At 39.1% G+C, this 18,420-nt stretch overlaps 1 protein-coding gene and 2 non-coding genes across 3 annotated transcripts; all 3 read left to right on the plus strand.

Moving 5' to 3' along the window:
• The first annotated feature begins 131 nt into the window (after positions 1–131).
• Positions 132–17,028, plus strand: LOC133996393 (transmembrane protease serine 6). Its single transcript, XM_062435960.1, has 18 exons — positions 132–360; positions 2,641–2,773; positions 2,860–3,002; positions 3,224–3,291; positions 4,606–4,793; positions 5,145–5,186; positions 5,891–6,095; positions 6,387–6,523; positions 7,937–8,049; positions 8,347–8,456; positions 10,668–10,810; positions 10,928–11,026; positions 12,246–12,359; positions 12,582–12,698; positions 12,891–13,059; positions 13,641–13,918; positions 15,695–15,831; positions 16,626–17,028. Exons 1-18 carry the CDS (start codon positions 286–288, stop codon positions 16,788–16,790), a joined length of 2,436 nt encoding a protein of 811 aa, XP_062291944.1. The 5' UTR covers positions 132–285; the 3' UTR covers positions 16,791–17,028.
• Positions 3,490–3,561, plus strand: trnac-gca (transfer RNA cysteine (anticodon GCA)). Its single transcript has one exon. It is a non-coding gene; the product is annotated as a tRNA-Cys (tRNA).
• trnac-gca (transfer RNA cysteine (anticodon GCA)) lies at positions 3,725–3,796 on the plus strand. Its single transcript has one exon. It is a non-coding gene; the product is annotated as a tRNA-Cys (tRNA).
• Positions 17,029–18,420: the final 1,392 nt, after the last annotated feature.

Genomic DNA, 18,420 nt, shown 5'->3' on the forward strand with positions numbered 1-18,420 from the left:
GTGAATGTATTTTGGTTTTTATTCTACTGTCATCCAGAGCATAGATATACCTATCTTTGAGAAATGGGCGGATTTAAACAAGCTTTGGGAAATATTGACTGACATGTTTTTACCTTTGGACTTACAAACAAAGAAGGAGCCATTCTCTGTCTGTCGGAGCAGCATGTCTGGTCATGTGCTTACAAGAGATGCTTTAAAAGCTGTTAAATTGTAAATTCAGACATCGATGAGCTTGCATAGACAGTGAGATGTTTTCTCAAGGAACGAGGGATCTGGAGTGACACAATGGCGCTCGGACAGGGGTCTAAGAAGTCCATTTCATGTGACCAGGGTGTCGCACCCGCTTCTCTGAACAATGGGGTCAGTAAGGCGAACACTGAAATACATATGTTGTAGTCTGAGGTTTATCAGTCAGTATGTTCAGATAAATGTGTCAAACCTGTAGAGTTGTTAGAATAAATACGTGTTTAATAGAATACCACATTCGTAGGCCTTCATATGATGGCAAATGGAAGCTCTTGTTTTGGTTGACTGTGGACCTTTAGGCTTAAATCTCCACATTTAGAAGCTTCATTCATATATTCTTGGGTTCATGAATGCTTCACACACTGAGAGGCAACTTAATCAAGATACATAAACAAAGCATACTTTAATAAACCCCAAAGTATTGTATCTACACTGGATTAAAACTGAAGAACTTTAGCTCTAGGCTAAAAGCCACAACTGATAAAATGTCTGTCTTCCTGCATTTAAAGGAATAATTCAACATTTTAGGAGATATTTGCTCTAGATAATAAGATTGAAAGAACTCCCTTTTAAGAACGGTATCAATCTTCTGATCCAACTCTCCACCAGAAAGCAAATAAGCTTATTCCACAAAAATATTTCTTTAAAATCTGTCCCCATGTGCCCTTTAGTGGACAAACCTCCCTTGTTTGAGTCTCGCTACAAGGACAGAGATAAGTATATAATTCTTCAACAAAGATTTGCTCTTTTACTGCAAACATTTTAAATTCTCAGTGTTTGAAATTCATGATGGAAGTGGGTAAAATGATTACAATAAATGTTTGCACAACGTTGTCTTAACCCTTACATACTATTCAGGGTCAAATTTGACTCATTTATACACTATACGCTATAAAATAATAAAGACATCTTATACACATTTATTTTAGTCAGACTTTTCCTAATGTGACCCACAGTTTACAAAAATGGAAATAAAATGCATTTTAAAAAAAATAGTTTTTCTGCAGCTGATACACATTTTTATATGCAAATGTACAAAAAATGGAAAAAAAATCAGCATCCGTCATGTTGCTGTATTCACCATGTTCTATAAAATAGTGATTGTGAATGTGTTTTTCCCATAAGATGAATCAATTGAAGGATTAATCATTTTATTAATGACTGATGTGAGAATTCATGAATGTGAATAGGTGTAGAGACGAATTAATGAGTGAGAATATGAACAGTATGTAAGGGTTAAAGGGTATAGATATGATTACAGTTGCAAATACTGAATATATTACACCACTTATTAGTATCTCTGTTCATGATCATGTGTCAATTAAGTTAGAAACAAGCCATTTGGGGACACTAGCACTTTCCACTCAGACCAGAACAAATCAAACTGTTTTCAGGGTAGCATTTACACAATTTGAAACTCTAGTAACGATAAATTATTCGTGAGAAATGTGGCTTTTGACATCGATGAGTTGGTGCTTACGTGAATGTAGAGGTTGGTGAACTCTTTCGCCTTTTCACACGTCAGAGCAAAGATGTGGCTCATCTCCAACCTTCATAGAAGACTATCATGGTTATAATTAGAGTCTGACTCATATATATGCCAACCAGTAATATTGGCCATTCACAGATCAGTATTATATGTTGTCTATGTGTGCTGATAATTTCTATTTTAGGTATATAAGCATCATCTTATGTATATATGTGATCCTTTTTCTTAATTCAAGCTTATACGTAGATGTTTTTTGTTCTGTTTTTTAATGAATAGTTAATTATAATTATTACATTCTTTCAGTTTCCTGTTTCAGTGCACAATAAAATATATACATTAACCACATTTGAGGGATCTTTGCAAAAAAATGTGTGTTTATGTATATTCTATATGTATAATATTATCATTTTAAATATAGAAATCAGTTTTTTTTACTCCCTAATATCGGCATCAGCATTTACCCCAAAACGTTGTAATTAAAAAGCTTTCTGTTAACATATATGTTGTTTTTTTGCAAGTATACATTTTAAATGATCACAGGTTCATTATAGCAGCGACAGTTCAGAGGTTGGTTTTTACAGTGTTGCATCATTAGTATTCAAAAATAAGAAGAATATGACGCATGTGAATACAAATACAACTAATTCACTAAGTGCTTAATGCAAAGTTGTTTTTTTATTTCCAAAAATCTAAATGTAATGTTGTTTTCTAAGAAGACACATTTCACCCACCAGATAAAAACAATGAACCTAACAACCCTGTGGCTAAATATAGTCCATTGGGAAACATCTCAGTGCCTTGTGTGCTCCGTTGCGCAATCACTTCAAGTTTGTTTTCAACACTGCAGTTTTTTTTATGTGTATCCATGAAATTATTATTATGAAATTATTTGTATATCTCCACAGATAGTAGCTGGTGCACAAACTGTGGCTCAACCCATCAGGAAGACTCGCTCCTGCAAATGTCTCCTGGCCTTTCTCATCATCCTCATCATCATCCTCATTGTTGCAGGAGCCACATTGGCCTGGTACTTCCTGGGTGAGTGATTTTTTTCCCTCCTTTTTTTTTATATAATTACACATTTAATCATGCTGTATTGATCTTCATACCTTTCTCTCCGACAGAGTACAAGGTTTGGGTGTTGGAGCCTCGTGTCCAGCAGCAGTACACGGCCTATGTGTCAATCCTCAACAGGAACTTCTCTGCTGATCTGTCCTCTCACAGCAGCCGTGCGTTCAAGAAAGAGGCCAAGGGAGTACAGAGCATGGTGAGCAGGGATCATTCATTCCCCTGATGCTAATGTACACCTGAATAACATGGCTCATATGCCAAGGGAGCTCACAGGTGCGGGTTTTTCTAGGTAGTTTTGAACTTAACTACTACTTGTAAAAAAGGAAGCCAGCAATATTTAGATGTGGGTATACATAGGCCTAGATGTGGTTTAATACACTCATGTGAAAGGTGATATTTTCTTTCTCCGTCTTTCAGGTAGAGAAGATAATGAAGAGCTCCAGCCTTTCTCGATACTTCAACTACACCACTGTGTTTGCTTTTGGGTAACTGAATCAGACTTTTTTTTAACTTACAAGCACAAAAATGGGAACTGGGAAGTACTTTCTAGATGGAAGTAATGACTCTCAGTAATGTTTTTACTCATAAGAAGCCAAATAAGAAAACATGTTTTGATATTCATTCACTCAGTTTATAATTATGCCTATAATCAATGTTGTGAGTATGGTAATTATGTTATATAAGGGGGTATAGCTCAGTGGTAGAGCATTTGACTGCAGATCAAGAGGTCCCTAGTTCAAATCTGGGTGCCCCCTGTGTTACTATGGTGACTACCAGCAAGTGTTAGCTTTGATCCCAAAATTGAAGCATGGATTTAGAGGGGTGCTTGAAAATGAACAAGAACCGCTTGTTTTCATCTTCAACCAGTATCAGCAGGCTTATATGATGAGTGTTTTGAGTGCTAATCCTCTTACCAGAGGGGGTATAGCTCAGTGGTAGAGCATTTGACTGCAGATCAAGAGGTCCCTAGTTCAAATCTGGGTGCCCCCTGTGTTGGTGTTGGTGTTGGTGTTGTAGTTTCACTTTTAATAAATGCTCGCTCTCAAAGCAACCAAAGTTCAAGCTGGGTTGAACTGGATTATTAAAAAAAAATGTACTTGCAATCATAACATTGTGGTGCTCCAAATAGACCACAGACATACACAATACATGGATCATTTATATCTTAAGTTAAAGGATAATTCCTGTTTATTTTAACCGGATGTATTTTCCATAAATGTGACCATTGTGGCTCCATGGGTCATGCCAACTTCTCATGCACTCGCCAGCTCCAATATAGAGATTTGGGGAAACAAGAACTGGCTGAAAACAACATATACTGGGACCAGCAGCACAGGCCTCCTACAGCTCTAAAATGGTTACACATATTTGTCTCTGAGTGTGAACGAAAGTTGACACAGAAACTAACCGCAAAAAAAACCCCATTATGATTAAATGCATAGGGCTCAAACATCCAGAGCAGCTTGTAAAGAACATGAAAACAAAGAAATGGGTTGGGCAGGAAGGCATTTGTGGCCCTGCTCCGGAACTTCAGCTAAAAAAATCTCCATTGGTGACTTTTCAGAGCTGAAAAAAATATCAAACACACACTTGATTGTATAATAGGTTCGTGAACTCTGCCCACTGTCTCCATTACTGCTGGTTTATTTATTTAATACCCTTTAACAGATGTACGACAGCCAAAATGACTTGTATAACAAAACAAACAGAGGGAAAGCCATATTATGACTTTCATCTGTTGTGTGTGTGTTCACATCTCCTAAACACCATAAATGTTGGTCTCTGCTTTGTTTCTGCAGGGAAGGGAGTGTTGTGGCTCACTTTTGGATAGTACTGTCTGTGCCCAGCAGCCATGTTGAGAGGGTGAGACTGGATAAGGTGACCAGCAGCCTGGTGGAGGGTCTGAGAGGTTACTGGAGGTCAGAGGAAGAGGAGACGGTCAGCTTTGATGGATACCTCCTTCACCTCCCCTCGCTGTCCATCAGTGGTGAGAGACAGAGAGGAGGGGAAGCAAAGAGAGGAAAGACTGTGTGTGTGTGTGTGTGTGTGTGTGTGTGTGTGTGTGTGTGTGTGTGTGTGTGTGTGTATGTGTGTGTGTGTGTGTGTGTGTGTGTGTGTGTGTGTGTGTGTGTGTGTGTGTGTGTGTGTGTGTGTGTGTGTGTGTGTGTGTATGTGTGTGTGTGTGTGTGTGTGTGTGTGTGTGTGTGTGTGTGTGTGTGTGTGTGTGTGTGTGTGTGTGTGTGTGTGTGTGTGTGTGTAGAGATGAAGACACAGGAATGAAAAGTGTTTTTTTTTCTTCTTTATTTTCTCTTCTGTGTTTTTGTTCTGCTCCCTACAGAGACCGACTCCAAAGTTATAGAACTTCTCAAAGCCTCATTTGGTATAACCGTGTATTTTCATTTCCTTATTCATAATTATAGTTTCTTTCAATGCTTTTTGATTCATCTGATCTATGAGCATGCATCACAAAAATGAATTTGCAAATGAATTTTCTGCATGTACTGCAGTGATCCACTGTTATACATGGTTGTTCCAATGTGTGTCTCTAACACAGTTATTAAAGCTTTTAACTTTATATTTAAATAAAACTAAAAGTCACGTTAGGCTGTCTCATCTTTTATTATATTATGAGACATTTAAAGCCTTTATATTGACAAAGTAGTTATATTTTTGTCATAAATTAGAGAACAGCTTAATTTGAAATTGAAATATCCTTTATTGGTGTTTTTCTACCAAGAAAATTAAGAGTTTTATTAAAGTTCATTGTAGTAAAAGAGTAATCATTAAAGTTGTCATATTTAGAGTTTTATGTTTTTGGATTCAGCTATGATTTCCGAATATTGACTGAAGCAAATGTTTACCAAAATAATTAACATAGGCCTTCATAATGTTGAATAATAGATTAAATCTTTTATTAAGGGTTTGATAGTGTTGATATTGCCATTCATCTCCTACAATATCTGTAGCAACTTGGACCCATAAGTCAGTCTCAACCGCAACACAAAATTTACTCCAAAACAGTTCCCACACAAGGACAGCTTAGTTCTACCGCTCCTCATTCTTTTTTAAAATGTCTTCTTCCAGACTGTTACCGTTATCAAAAGTTGGTGTCCAGCAGTCCTGTGGCTCTCCGCGGCCCCGACACACAGCGTTCCTCCTGCATGTGGCACCTCCAGGCCGCCCCTGGCTCCCAGCTGGAGCTTCACATGGAGTGGCTGCTGCCAGAGTGCCGCGACAGACTGGTGGTGTATGACTCCCTCACCCCCACTGATATTCACCTCATCACCTCGTGAGTTTCATCCACTGACAAGTATACAATTAGACAGATACTGTACATATTGGCTGTGACATATGAGGCCAATATTAACCCTCCGGTAAACACCTGATATCAGTTGGTCACTGCTGTCCACAAATAAGTAGAATAACACATTCGCATCACTTTCTGTCCACTTCTTCCAAAGTCAATGCATAATTAGAGACTAGAGATTAGGATTCTCATGGATTTTCACTACCTGTCATTAATTATCTTCCATCCTTCCATCCTTCCATCCTTCTATCCATATTTCTCTCTATCCTTCAGTGTTTATGGCTGCAGCAGACATGAACGTGTAGTCCGTGTCCTTTCATCAGGCGAGTGGATGACGGTAGTTTGGAAACAGGGTCTGTACAACTACAAGGACCCCTTTTCTCTGACTGCACAGGCCTGGGACCACCAGGGTAAGACCACCTGAATGCCCACATCTTCTTTACTAGTTCACAAATGTTACATAAACAAGACTGAAAGGAGTAGGATGAATTCTAGTATACTGAAATATGAATTCTTTGCTTTGCAATTCAGTGAGCAGAATAAAAACCTGAGGCCAAGGCTGATGGGAATGTCATTTTGCAAAAATGACAATAAGAGACATTCATTAGCTGAGGAGACTTTTAATTTAAAATGACAAAAATTTCAACCCCATGAGGTTTTAAAAGTCAGGTGATTACAAAAGTCGTTAATATCCATCTTCTGGTCACGTCAATGATTCTTAACAGACCAATTCTATGACTTCCTCTTGCAAACAGACTATATGTTCATGGCTTTTCTTATGTCCTTTGATTTGATTTCTTGGTTGGTCCCCTCCCTGAGCTACTACCTTATCGTGGTGGAGGGGTTTGCGTGTCCCAATGACCCTAGGAGCTCAGTTGTCCGGGGCTTTATGCCCCTAGTAAACAGGTCCTGGGGGAAGGACCAGACCAAATTAAAAGTTGTGCCAAATTAGAGTAATTCAAGTATGAGCTGTGGACATCAGTGGCGTCAGTATTGGAAGGGCTGGATGATGAATGGTGAGGGTGTTGTAATGTGCAGAAAGCAAGATATCTACAACTGAAGCTACATATCCAGAAACCAAACCAAAGATGGTGATGCCTGTGGGGAGAAGCAGAGGGAAGAGAGTCAGCAGGGTGGTCTGAACTTTAGCACAGCCTTCCCATGAATGAGAAAGAGGAATCGCAAATAAGCTACAGGGTGCTGGACCCAGATGCCCTGAGTTACTGCAATCAGCCTCAGCTGTTCACCTGCAAGCGAGAGAGAATTTAGCCACGTCCCCACACATGAACCCACAGGGGCTTCACAGACCACAACACTATTATTATACTAGCGTTACCTATATACACTGTGTAGATAAAACACTATGCTATCAGTACTCAATTTTCTAATAATATTATTTAAAAAATGATACATCATCTTGGCGACATGAATGTCTGAATAACATGTTTTGCCACTGGCTGTAGGAGTTAAAATGTTTCATAGGAAAAAACCCAAAGTTGTGATTATTCAGCAGCTGACATTAAACCAGAATTAGTTAATGGTGTTATTTCGTTTTCAAGGGAAACTACGAAAATACAACGCGATGAGTCATCTCCGACATAGCTAAATGAATACCACTTTGGACCTGATTGAGCCAGTTTGTATGAAAACCTGCAGGCTCTGTTCTCAGATGCAGACAATGGTGGAACGTAGACGCCACAGAATTCAAGATGAACTTTTTTCTCATTCTGTGTATTGTAATTAAAATGCATTGATGCCTCAAATGAGAATGGATTTTTATTTTGAGGAACATCTCTCTCTCTTTCCCACTGTCTCTTTCTCAGACTGTAATTACACTATAGAGCTGAAGGCAGTATCAGAGATCCAGGGCGTACTGAAGACACCCTTCTTTCCCAGCTACTACCCGCCCGACACCAACTGTACCTGGAACTTTACTGTAAGACGCTTGTGTCTTTCGTTGATTGACTAATTGATGAATTTGCTCATTTAATCATCAATCTAATCTGTCATTCACCCAATTGCATACATTATTTAACCTTTATAGATCAAATATGACTCATTTTTTGACATTTGAGGCCAGTAAAAAGCACCCGAAGCACCATTCTTTTAGCATGAAATTCACCAAAAAATTGTATTTTTAAGGGCGTTATACTGTATGTCTGTGATTGGGTTTTTTGTTTTTTTGTCATCTGTGTGCGTGTGTGTGCGTGTGTGTGTGTGTGTGTGTGTTCAGATGCCCAGTGAAGGGATGGGCTTATCTCTGACATTTGAGGGCTATGAGCTCAGCCGAGCCAGCTACAACCAGGCCTGCACCCAGGGAGCGTGGATCATCCAGAACCGCAGGTAGATTGTACCACAGTGAGTCCAGCTGGTCTGTACGAACAGAGGGTGACTCAGCCTCAGTGGTATTAAACTAGAAAAACTGCCTTGTGCTTTAATGCCATCACCAACCAGTCATGTTGCAGTTTACATCCATGTCTATCCAGACTTGAAGGAATGTAATAAGAGGTATTAAGTGTATTTTCCAGACAGTAGACAATGCTTTAAATATCCATATTGCAGCAAAGAAGCTACACATTTTAAAATGTGGATGCTTCACACACCTCGTCAACCCAGCAGCACAAAAGATCAATACAATCACCACAGTTTCAAGATGAAGACACAGAAGATTAGTGTCATGAGTTCAGTATCTGACCAAATGTGAAATATGGTCACAATCTCCCCTTTTGTTCCTGAGTTAAGGCGTTGAATAATGGCCAGAAAAGTGTTTTTTGCAGAATATTATAATATTATGATATTATCATAAAGCCATATTAGGCTGTCTTACTATAATGAGACATGAGACAAGCTTTTTTCTTGATGAAATTGTATTTTTGTCATCAATTAGCTTGCAATGAGCTTAATTTGAAATTGAAATATCCTTAATTGGTGTTTTTCTACCAAGAAAATTAAGGGTTTTATTAAAGTTAAGGCCATTGCAGTAGTAAGGTAATCATTAAAGTTGTCATATTTAGAGTTTTACTGAAAAGTAGTTGTGTTTTTGATGATGGACTCATCTATGATTTTGGATATAAAATGTCATCCTTTGATCATTTTAGACATTTTTGTGAAAGTTTGTCATAATTAATGTATCAATTCTTCATTTATGGCCAAAAAGGTGTTTTGTGAGGTCACAGTAACTTTGACCTTTCAACACCAAAATCTAGTCATGGGTTCCAGTAAACGCTTGTGCCAAATTTTAAGAAATTCTCTCAAGAAGACGGTACAGACAGACAACCTGAAAACATAATGCCACCAACCACGGCCGTTGCTGGTGCGGAGGCATAAAAATACCTATCACAAGTTCTGAGAGATCAGTGTCGTAATTTTCCTGTTTTGTCTGTAATTTGGCATTTTTGGTTGATAAAACAGCTGAAACGATTAACCAATGGAAATTCTGGTGCGTGAAGACGTTTTAAAACTCATCTGTGTAGTGCTGCAGGTGTTTGATCTTCAAATGAGAACAACTGGAAAGTCTGCACACCACAACTTAAATATATAAAAACTTTTAATAGGCACAGGTGTTTTAGGTTGAGCCCTACATCTTCTTTAGTCTGTTTCTTCTCAGAAAAACCACATGTTGAGGACATCGATAAATAGACATTACGCAACATGTGTACAGAGATCAGAATAAGTTGAGCATATTTCCAGCAGATTAATCTAATGACTATTTTTAACCTACGCAGTTTGCTCTCTGACAGGAAGCGTTGGTGCAGGTCAAAGTTTTCCATGTAAGTCACAATGTGCAGACTAGTCAGGTGTTTTCAGTTATGATTAAAAAAGTAAATACGCATAATGTGTTAAATTATTATTTATATTACACAGCATTAATGTTCTGTCTATGTCATGTCGTCACATTTTCCTACACCGACGAGAGTGGGCACCAGCATCTCATTTGAGCTCAATATACTGCAGATAGCTACATAATTTTTCATGCATTGCCAATTTTTACCTTCAGTGTGTGTGTGTTTTATGTTATTGCCACCAAAACTTACAAATGGCTCAAATGATGACTGACCTACAGTCAGACACTGAATCCAAACTCACGATCACCAAGTTGATTTATTTGAAAAGAATATATAAATGTACCAATGCTATGAATACCAAAACTAACCCAAAACAATGAGAGTCAGGAGGCCTGGCCAAAAAGAACAAAAGAACAATTGTTTGCCACAGGGAAACATAGCAGGAATTCAAGTCATGTCAAATAGCCTAATATCATAAATCACAAATTTGCCTTAGAGGGCCTTTCTGTACAATCTGTCTTTAGACTCTTGATTCAAATAAGACAAAACTCTCAGGAAACCTCGGGAAGAGCAACAGAGGAGGGATCCCTCTCCCAGCACAGTCAGACATGTAATACTGGAGATGTTGTGTGCACAGAATAGACCGACATAGCAGAACATATACAGTATATTACATTGTAACTTCCATGCACTGCAAAAAAGACACAAACTCTTTCAGTTCCATTTGATTTTACTGTAGTATCTCTGTCTTTTTTTTGTCTTTTCTCAGACTGTGTGGTACGAGGAACCTCCAGCCATACAGCGAACGCCTCTTCCTGCTCTCTATGACTGCCACTGTTGTCATGGCATCAGAGGTGTCACTCACAGGGCCGGGCCTCCAGCTGCACTACAGCGTCTTTAACCTATCGGATCGTAAGTTATGGATGCAGAAGAGACTGCACAGTACATTTCAGATTAAAGCAATCAATAGGTCAAATTTCTTCTGTTTTTGAACAGATGTGTGACTGCATGCATTTGTGTGTTTTACAGCTTGCCCGGGTCAGTTTCTGTGCACTGTGAACGGCCTGTGTGTCCCCGCCTGTGATGGAATAAAGGACTGTCCCAGTGGACTTGATGAGAGGAACTGTGGTATATATTTAGTTTTAAACGTATGAATTCACATATCACATCCTGCACAGTATTTCCTGTTGAAACTGGAGCTGTGTAAAGAATTGACTGCTGCGTTACTTTGGAAGATAAAAAGTTGCCGGTTTTGTATCATATAAAATTGTTAAGGGCTGGATTGTTCAAGCATCTGTAACGTGAGCCTTTTCAGCTTGTTGCTCATGAAAGCAAGCTGGCTTAAAAATCTGTGAGTGATGCTGATCTGATCTGATGGGCCTTCTTCTCTTTTCTGTCGCTAAACCTACTTGGATGGTTGACAATATCTGGCAAAGTGAAAACTTGTCAAGCTAAAACTATAATCAGTTTGACTTTTTGATAGACAGAAACTCATGTGCTGTGACAGCCAAGAGATAATACACAACATGTGATAAAGCGATGGAAAGAGAAAGCTAAGAAAACAACAATTCAAGTTGCTATGACCTCATCAAAAGTGATGATGGTATTACTGCAAAACTAAAGCTGGTCATATAGCTGCTTGGGCCTTCTGGGTAAAACATTTACAATAAGTACATTATATACAACCCCACCTCACAAGATAAATACATAAATTAGAAGAACTGTTTGAAAAATCGTGCACACACAACAGTGCACAAAAAAATGTAATTTCTGTAGATAAGAACGATGTTTAAAGAGGGCAATTTAGTGGATTGAAGATAAATTGATTAAAAGTATGAAGTGGTGTTCAAGAGCAAGGCAGTATCATTTATACATAGTATTGAAAAGGAAATGAATGCAGATGGTGCAAAGATTGAATTGGTGGAAAAAACATTTATCATCTGATATAAACACATTAGAAAGAATAGAAGAATAGAAATAATTATATAGACTATTCTGAAAGTAAAAAAGGGAAGAGACACTTTCTCAATCATCATTATCATTAACTTTATTACATACTCATAGTTAATATATTGTTTCTTTCTCATTTCTCACTCCAAAGATGATCAAATGTGACAACATGTACTGTACTGGTTGTTCATTTATGTTTCTCAATATTGTTAAAAAAAAAAGTTAATTAAGAGTATCAACACAGAGCAAAATGTAGCCTTTGTTGCTAAATCTAATGCTAAACTGTTTCTAGTGTCATTCAGTGACCTCAGTACTCATCATAGGTCATGCATTATTTGTGTGTGTGTGTGTGTGTGTGTGTGTGTGTGTGTGTGTGTGTGTGTGTGTCCTTTTTAAGTGTGTGTGGCGCAGTACGAGTGCCCAGAGGACAGTCAGTGCGTGGACCAGTACAAGGTGTGCGACCAACATCCAGACTGCCCCGATGGCACAGACGAGCTGAACTGTACTGATGGTACTGTAACACACTCAAATCTACACATCCACATTCATACAACATTTCAAAGTGATTCACAATCTTTTGCAAAAAACTTTATTTCTGTGTGTGTGTGTGTGTGTGTGTGTGTGTGTGTGTGTGTGTGTGTGTGTGTGTGTGTGTGTGTGTGTATGTGTGTGTGTGTGTGTGTGTGTGTGTGTGTGTGTGTGTGTGTGTGTGTCCATGTGTCCGTGTGTCCAGCTGTGCAGTGTACAGATATGACCTATGTGTGCGCTGATGGAACATGCCTGAAGAAACCAAATCCAGAGTGTGATTTCATCTCTGACTGCCCTGATGCCTCTGATGAGAAACATTGTGGTGAGACTTGACCAAGTTCCTGTTAGACCAATTCATTCTTAAAACTAACCTCATCCGGGGGAACCTTTTTTTTCACAGTATCATTCTTAAAAAGGCATTTTCTTTCTTGTAAAAATGTCATGTTAAAGCTTTTTTCAACACAAAAGAAACATATATTTATGTCAACATCTTTGTACTTCTGTGTGTATTCAGAATGCGGACTGAGGCAGTTCCCCAGCCGTATTGTTGGGGGGGGCAACGCCACAGAGGGGGAATGGCCATGGCAGGCCAGCCTTCAGGTACGAGGTACCCATATCTGTGGGGGCGCGCTTATCTCCAGCCAGTGGGTGATATCTGCAGCCCACTGTTTCTATGACGACCGGTGAGTACAGGAAAAGAGAGGGGAGGAAGTGGTGTGTTACTTGAGGTGTGAGAAAGTGTTTTTAGAGCAAAAACAACCCAGGGCACTTTGTTGAGCAAAAACTTTAATTATCTTCGGTAAAAGATGTTTATATGCTGATTTGATGGAATATTTTGTAGCATTTTTAGCACTTTTTTATGACTATGTCACGATGACATATGACTTTGTCTCTACAATCCAGGGTTTAGCTGTGACAGCATGTCTGACTCACATGAATGAGTATTCATTGGATGCATTTATACACTTGTATCTTTCAAAGCCAGCATCAGCCGGTTGGATCACTGCCGCAGCTATAGCTGCCTGCAACATACTGTAAAGGATTAGTTCTCTTTTAATGTTTCTTGTACAGCGATTAAAAGCTTGTGCAGCTCTCAGAGAGCCATGGAACTTCAGTGGATGAGAGAGATTTGGCTCTAAAGTAGAAAGTACGTTTTGAAAGTATTTCACTTTAATTTGTGCCATTGGAAGAAAATCATACTTTACACATAACAAATCACCCTTTTACACATAACAACTCTTCATCTCTCCTCCTCTTCCTCCAGTCTCTACTCCCCCTCGATGTGGACGGTCTACCTGGGAAAACTCCTTCTCAGCCGCAGCAGCCCCACCGAAGAAGTGGCGCGAGTTCAGAGGATCCACCTTCACCAATACTACGACGATGAGTCCCACGACTATGACCTGGCCCTGCTGAAGCTGGACCGGCCCGCCTCCATGCTGCTTGCCGGGCACGCTCGACCCGCCTGCCTGCCCCCGCCCACGCATCAGCTGGAGCCGGGCCTGCTCTGCTGGGTCACCGGCTGGGGGGCGCTACGAGAGGGAGGTGAAGAGGGGAGGAGAGAAATAGGGGGGGGTTTTGGTATATGGAGAGAGGGTAGAGAGTGAGGTTGGTTGTGGAAGTGGTGTGGTTTGCAGACAATGGGTTTTACTGTTAAAAGCAGACACAGTGGCTACAAAGTGACCTGAAGCAACTTCTCATTACAGCTCAGGTTGCAGATTTCACAAATGTCTGTTCCTTTTAATTGTGGGAAGGCTTACCAAGGAATAATTATGAGCCAACCTAACCTCTGCTATTTGGAAGTTATTGAGAAAAGGTTTTGTAATTTTAAGTATGTTGTGTTAATGTGTTGTGTTGTTGTGCACTCATGATGGGAACTATTGGGCCACAGCAACTTCACAGTTAGTGCTTGGGACAGTTACTCCACAGTTTTGTTGAATTCATTCACAGTAATGAATTCAACAAAGTTTATCTCAGCACTGACGTCAGAAGAATATGTTTCCCTGCATCATGCACTATAGTAATGTCAATTTACCTCTTTGGTTTGAGAGACATGATATCACACCTTGTAAAGACACTTTTAAATGAAACTGTGCAGCTTTATTAACATAAATACTTTTAATATGGGCTTTTGACTTGTAGGTTTAAAAAGAAAAAAGAAAAAAGAGCAGAGTATTTTGTTTTATTCTAAATTTGTTTTTTTCGTGTTAGATGTTGAGCACTAAACTTTTTCCACTGACTTCAGTAATTTCACAGGAAGCAATTTTTTTTTTTTGTCTTGTGCAATCATTGAAAGCACGCTTGTTCTGGGACACTTTGAACACTTTGGTGGGTTTTTTGTGGTGATACAAAAGAAAAAGTAGGTTACGCTATCATTATAATAGAGCAAACATAACCTGGGGAGTAAGTCTGTGGAGCAATGAAGTATTTAGATTAAAGTACTGGGAGCTAATAGAGTGACCTGACCTTTTCAAAAATGAGTGCCAAGTGCCTTACAAAGACAGGAAACAAACAAAAATAGGAGACCAAAGTAGAATAAACATAATTAATTGAGACTGAAAATACCACAAAAATATATTTGCACTTAAACACAGAAAATGAAAAAACACTAAAAAGAAGAAACAGTTTCATCTTTGAGTAAAGGGGGTGGAAGTTTGTGGTTCTGGTTTCCGGTATTGTGATGAATTAAATGAAGTGGGTTAAGGTTGCTTGAGCAGAAAGGTGCAGATCAGTTTCAAAAATTCATAGAAGTAGATGGCTTTGCATCTTTTGAGAGGAAAAAGTTTACCTTGATTCGTGCACATTCAAGTGTGGTTACACCACTATAATTCCAGTGAAGTGGTTTCATTTAGCTGTTAAGATGAAACATTTACTACATCTTGAGCTGGTGTGTAACTGCACACATAAAAAGGGCCGCTACAGTCATGTAGGACATTTTCAGGCTGATTATTGTAGAGTGTTAAACATAAAACGTTTAACGACTGATTTTACAAGCATGGCTCTGCTCAAGCTGAGGATATATGTGTGACTGCAGTCCGTGAGATATTTCACTGTTGGTTTGTGTGGTTTGTAGTTTGCTCATATAAAGTCATCTGAAGCTCTAGAATTGATATTCAGTAAGCGGATCAAACCTAAGTAGTTATTATCTTAGTTTCAGCTCTCAACAGGCTTAAAAAACAGGCTATTAGTGAGGGAAAATGACTTTTGGGTTCATTTTGAGAGTTCATGCATTGTCTCAAGTGTATGAACAGGAAAAGGTTTAAAAGAGGATTAATCTTTTGGCCTTCCCTTTGCTGACCTTTGCCTTCTGACCTCTTACAGGCAGTTCCAGTAACGTGCTACAGAAGGTAGACGTTCGCCTCGTCAGTGAGGAGGCCTGTGTTCGCTCCTATGGCCATGTGGTGACTCCCAGAATGCTTTGCGCCGGTTACCGCAGTGGAGAGAAAGATGCCTGTCAGGTACACAGAAACACATACATAGACCACATAGATGCAATGTTCTTTTTCTACTTAATTGCATGATCCAAAGCTGCTATAACCAGTATTTTTATCAATCAAATGTGAAACTTCCTCTCAGATATTTGCAGCATCTTTAACTGTAAAGAAAAAGTTAGCATCTAGTTGTTTAACATAGTTGACTTTTTAGCAGGTATTTTCCTCAGGAGTTAGTGGAGAGTAAAGTAAGAGGTAAAAAGAGTGAATATTGGATCTAAAAGTAATCAAATCAGTGCCAATATCTGCTGCTGGATGTGCATAAAGGCAACTGTTATCACATTCACCAAATCGTTATATAAGGCAGATTTTTAGAGGATTTGGCACAACAGTAATGTTTTTGTAATATTTTATAGATCATTTTATACACTGAAATGTAAATTTAGGTATGTATGAATTGGGTTAGGGTATATGTACTTTCTTTCTTTCTCTGTTTGGATTTGTATCTCCCAGAAGACAAAGAAGTGGAATCCATTTAATGAAAAAAGTAAAAATCGCATGTTCTCAAAACAAACCCTGCAAGCTATTGCATCTCAATGTAAATAGGTCGAGAGAATCTAGAAAATCCTATCAAAGAGATTTTCCTCCTCATACACAGTCCATAAAAGGAGTCTTAACAGCTGCACATTCATGCAATCGGTGATGTCATGGTTGAGTCACTGGTACTGATCATCAGCCCTTTCAATGATTATGGTAATTTTTGCTGTAGAGCCAAGAAAATCTAAACCCCCTGCCCCTTTAACATTGCCTGTCTCTGTCAGGGAGACTCTGGCGGTCCCTTGGTTTGCCAGGAGCCGTCAGGTCGCTGGTTCCTGGCCGGGGTGGTGAGCTGGGGCAAAGGCTGCGGGCGTCCGGACTACTATGGCGTCTACACTCGTGTCACCAGGCTCACCCACTGGATCGAGCAGGTCATCAGCAGCTTCTGAGTCATTGAGTATCTTCATCATTTTTACATCAATATCCTCATCAGGTGAAGCTGGGTGAAAATGAAAAAAATTAAACCAATGAACTCAGGAATCGATGGTAGATTATTTGAGATTTCTTCCCTGCAAAAAGAAAGGTGGTAACGTTTAAAAAATGGCTTCCAAAATCATAAAATAATAAAGTTAAGAATATTTATGTGGCACATTTCAGAACTGATATGAAGTGCTCGTCCAACACACACAAGAAAAAAAAAAAAAAACCATGCCAAAAAATAGCAACTGAAAGGGGAAATGAAACTGAATTCTACGAAAAGTGAAGTCATTTAAATGTAAAGGATGGCACACAATGTTAGTATTTTTAGGTTGGCTACTTCCTAAAAGACCATCTCTTTTTTGATCATGTACCCTCTTACAGACTGAATCTTTTTTATTTGACAGCCTATTGAACATGTTTCCCATAATAAAACATAGTCTTCTTTTGTATTCTTGCTTGCAAGTATTGATTTACTGTGTGTGTGTGTGTGTGTGTGTGTGTGTGTGTGTGTGTGTGTGTGTGTGTGTGTGTGTGTGTGTGTGTGTGTTTGTGAAAGTGAATCTGTGCTAGCAGCAATGTGAGCTAAATGCTAATGCCAGCATGCTAACATATTCACAATGGTAAAGGGCCGTCCACACTTAGAACGAAAACTATAACTATAGCTATAAATGTATAGTTTTAAATGTCGTTATAATTCAAATGGACGGAGGAGTCCACACCACAACTATAACGATAACGATAGAGGAGAACAATATCGTTGGAATAACTTTCAGAGCTATTTGATGAACGATAAAAATGCTGACTGTCAATATAAATCCTTATTTATTCATTTATTTGAATGCAGCTTTGCTCCTCTCTCACCACCAACTGACGCGCTGTAAATTCGAACAGGCTGACACCCAGAGGTAATTTATTTAGATAGGTCTTAATTATTACAAAGATGCTGGAACTTTGTTCTCCATTATAATGTAAAAAAACAAAGTTAGCGGATCTTTGAAAGTGGATCTATGCTCATACTGTGTGTCACTGCTGCAGCGGTTCAACATCTGCTGCGGGTCAGTTTGGTCCATAAATACTGAAACATCACAGCAACTAGTGTGAAACACTGACCAACACACTGAATCAGCACCCGCCTCTGAACTCTTCTGGTTTTCTTTTTATTTCTCCGTATAACATACTACAGCAGTGACAGCTCATCAATAATTAGCTCACAGCTGGAGCGTGCAGCACGTGCTTGACACCGCTGTTTACAGGATGTTATCGTTCTCAGTGTGGACGCTCACATCGTTGTTGTCATAGTTATAGTTATCATTATCGTTGTCAGTGTGGACAGCCCTTAATGCTAACATGGGGTTCAGCAGGTGTAATGTTTACCGTGTTTACCATCTTAGTTGAGCATATTTGCACAGTAACCGTTGCTACTTGGGCGTAAACCAAACTACTGGACTATTTATTGTTTTGGTCTGATATAAAGTCACACAATCACCAAAGTCCTTACAATTCTTCCTAAAGGGACATTGTTTTCATGGCAGCTCATTCAATGGTTGTTAAGAATCGTCACTCAAAATGACATATGTCAGCCTCATGGTGGCACAATTA

The sequence above is a fragment of the Scomber scombrus genome, chromosome 2, assembly GCF_963691925.1.
Source record: "Scomber scombrus chromosome 2, fScoSco1.1, whole genome shotgun sequence".
Taxonomy (NCBI): domain Eukaryota; kingdom Metazoa; phylum Chordata; class Actinopteri; order Scombriformes; family Scombridae; genus Scomber; species Scomber scombrus.

What these genes read in the sequence shown, in the direction of transcription:
- LOC133996393 (XM_062435960.1), top strand. Translation starts at nt 286, where the DNA reads ATGGCGCTCGGACAGGGGTCTAAGAAGTCCATTTCATGTGACCAGGGT. An exon ending in CGAGCTGAACTGTACTGATG is followed by an intron (nt 12,360 to 12,581) that starts GTACTGTAACAC and finishes CCGTGTGTCCAG; the next exon opens with CTGTGCAGTGTACAGATATG. An exon ending in GGGGGCGCTACGAGAGGGAG is followed by an intron (nt 13,919 to 15,694) that starts GTGAAGAGGGGA and finishes GACCTCTTACAG; the next exon opens with GCAGTTCCAGTAACGTGCTA.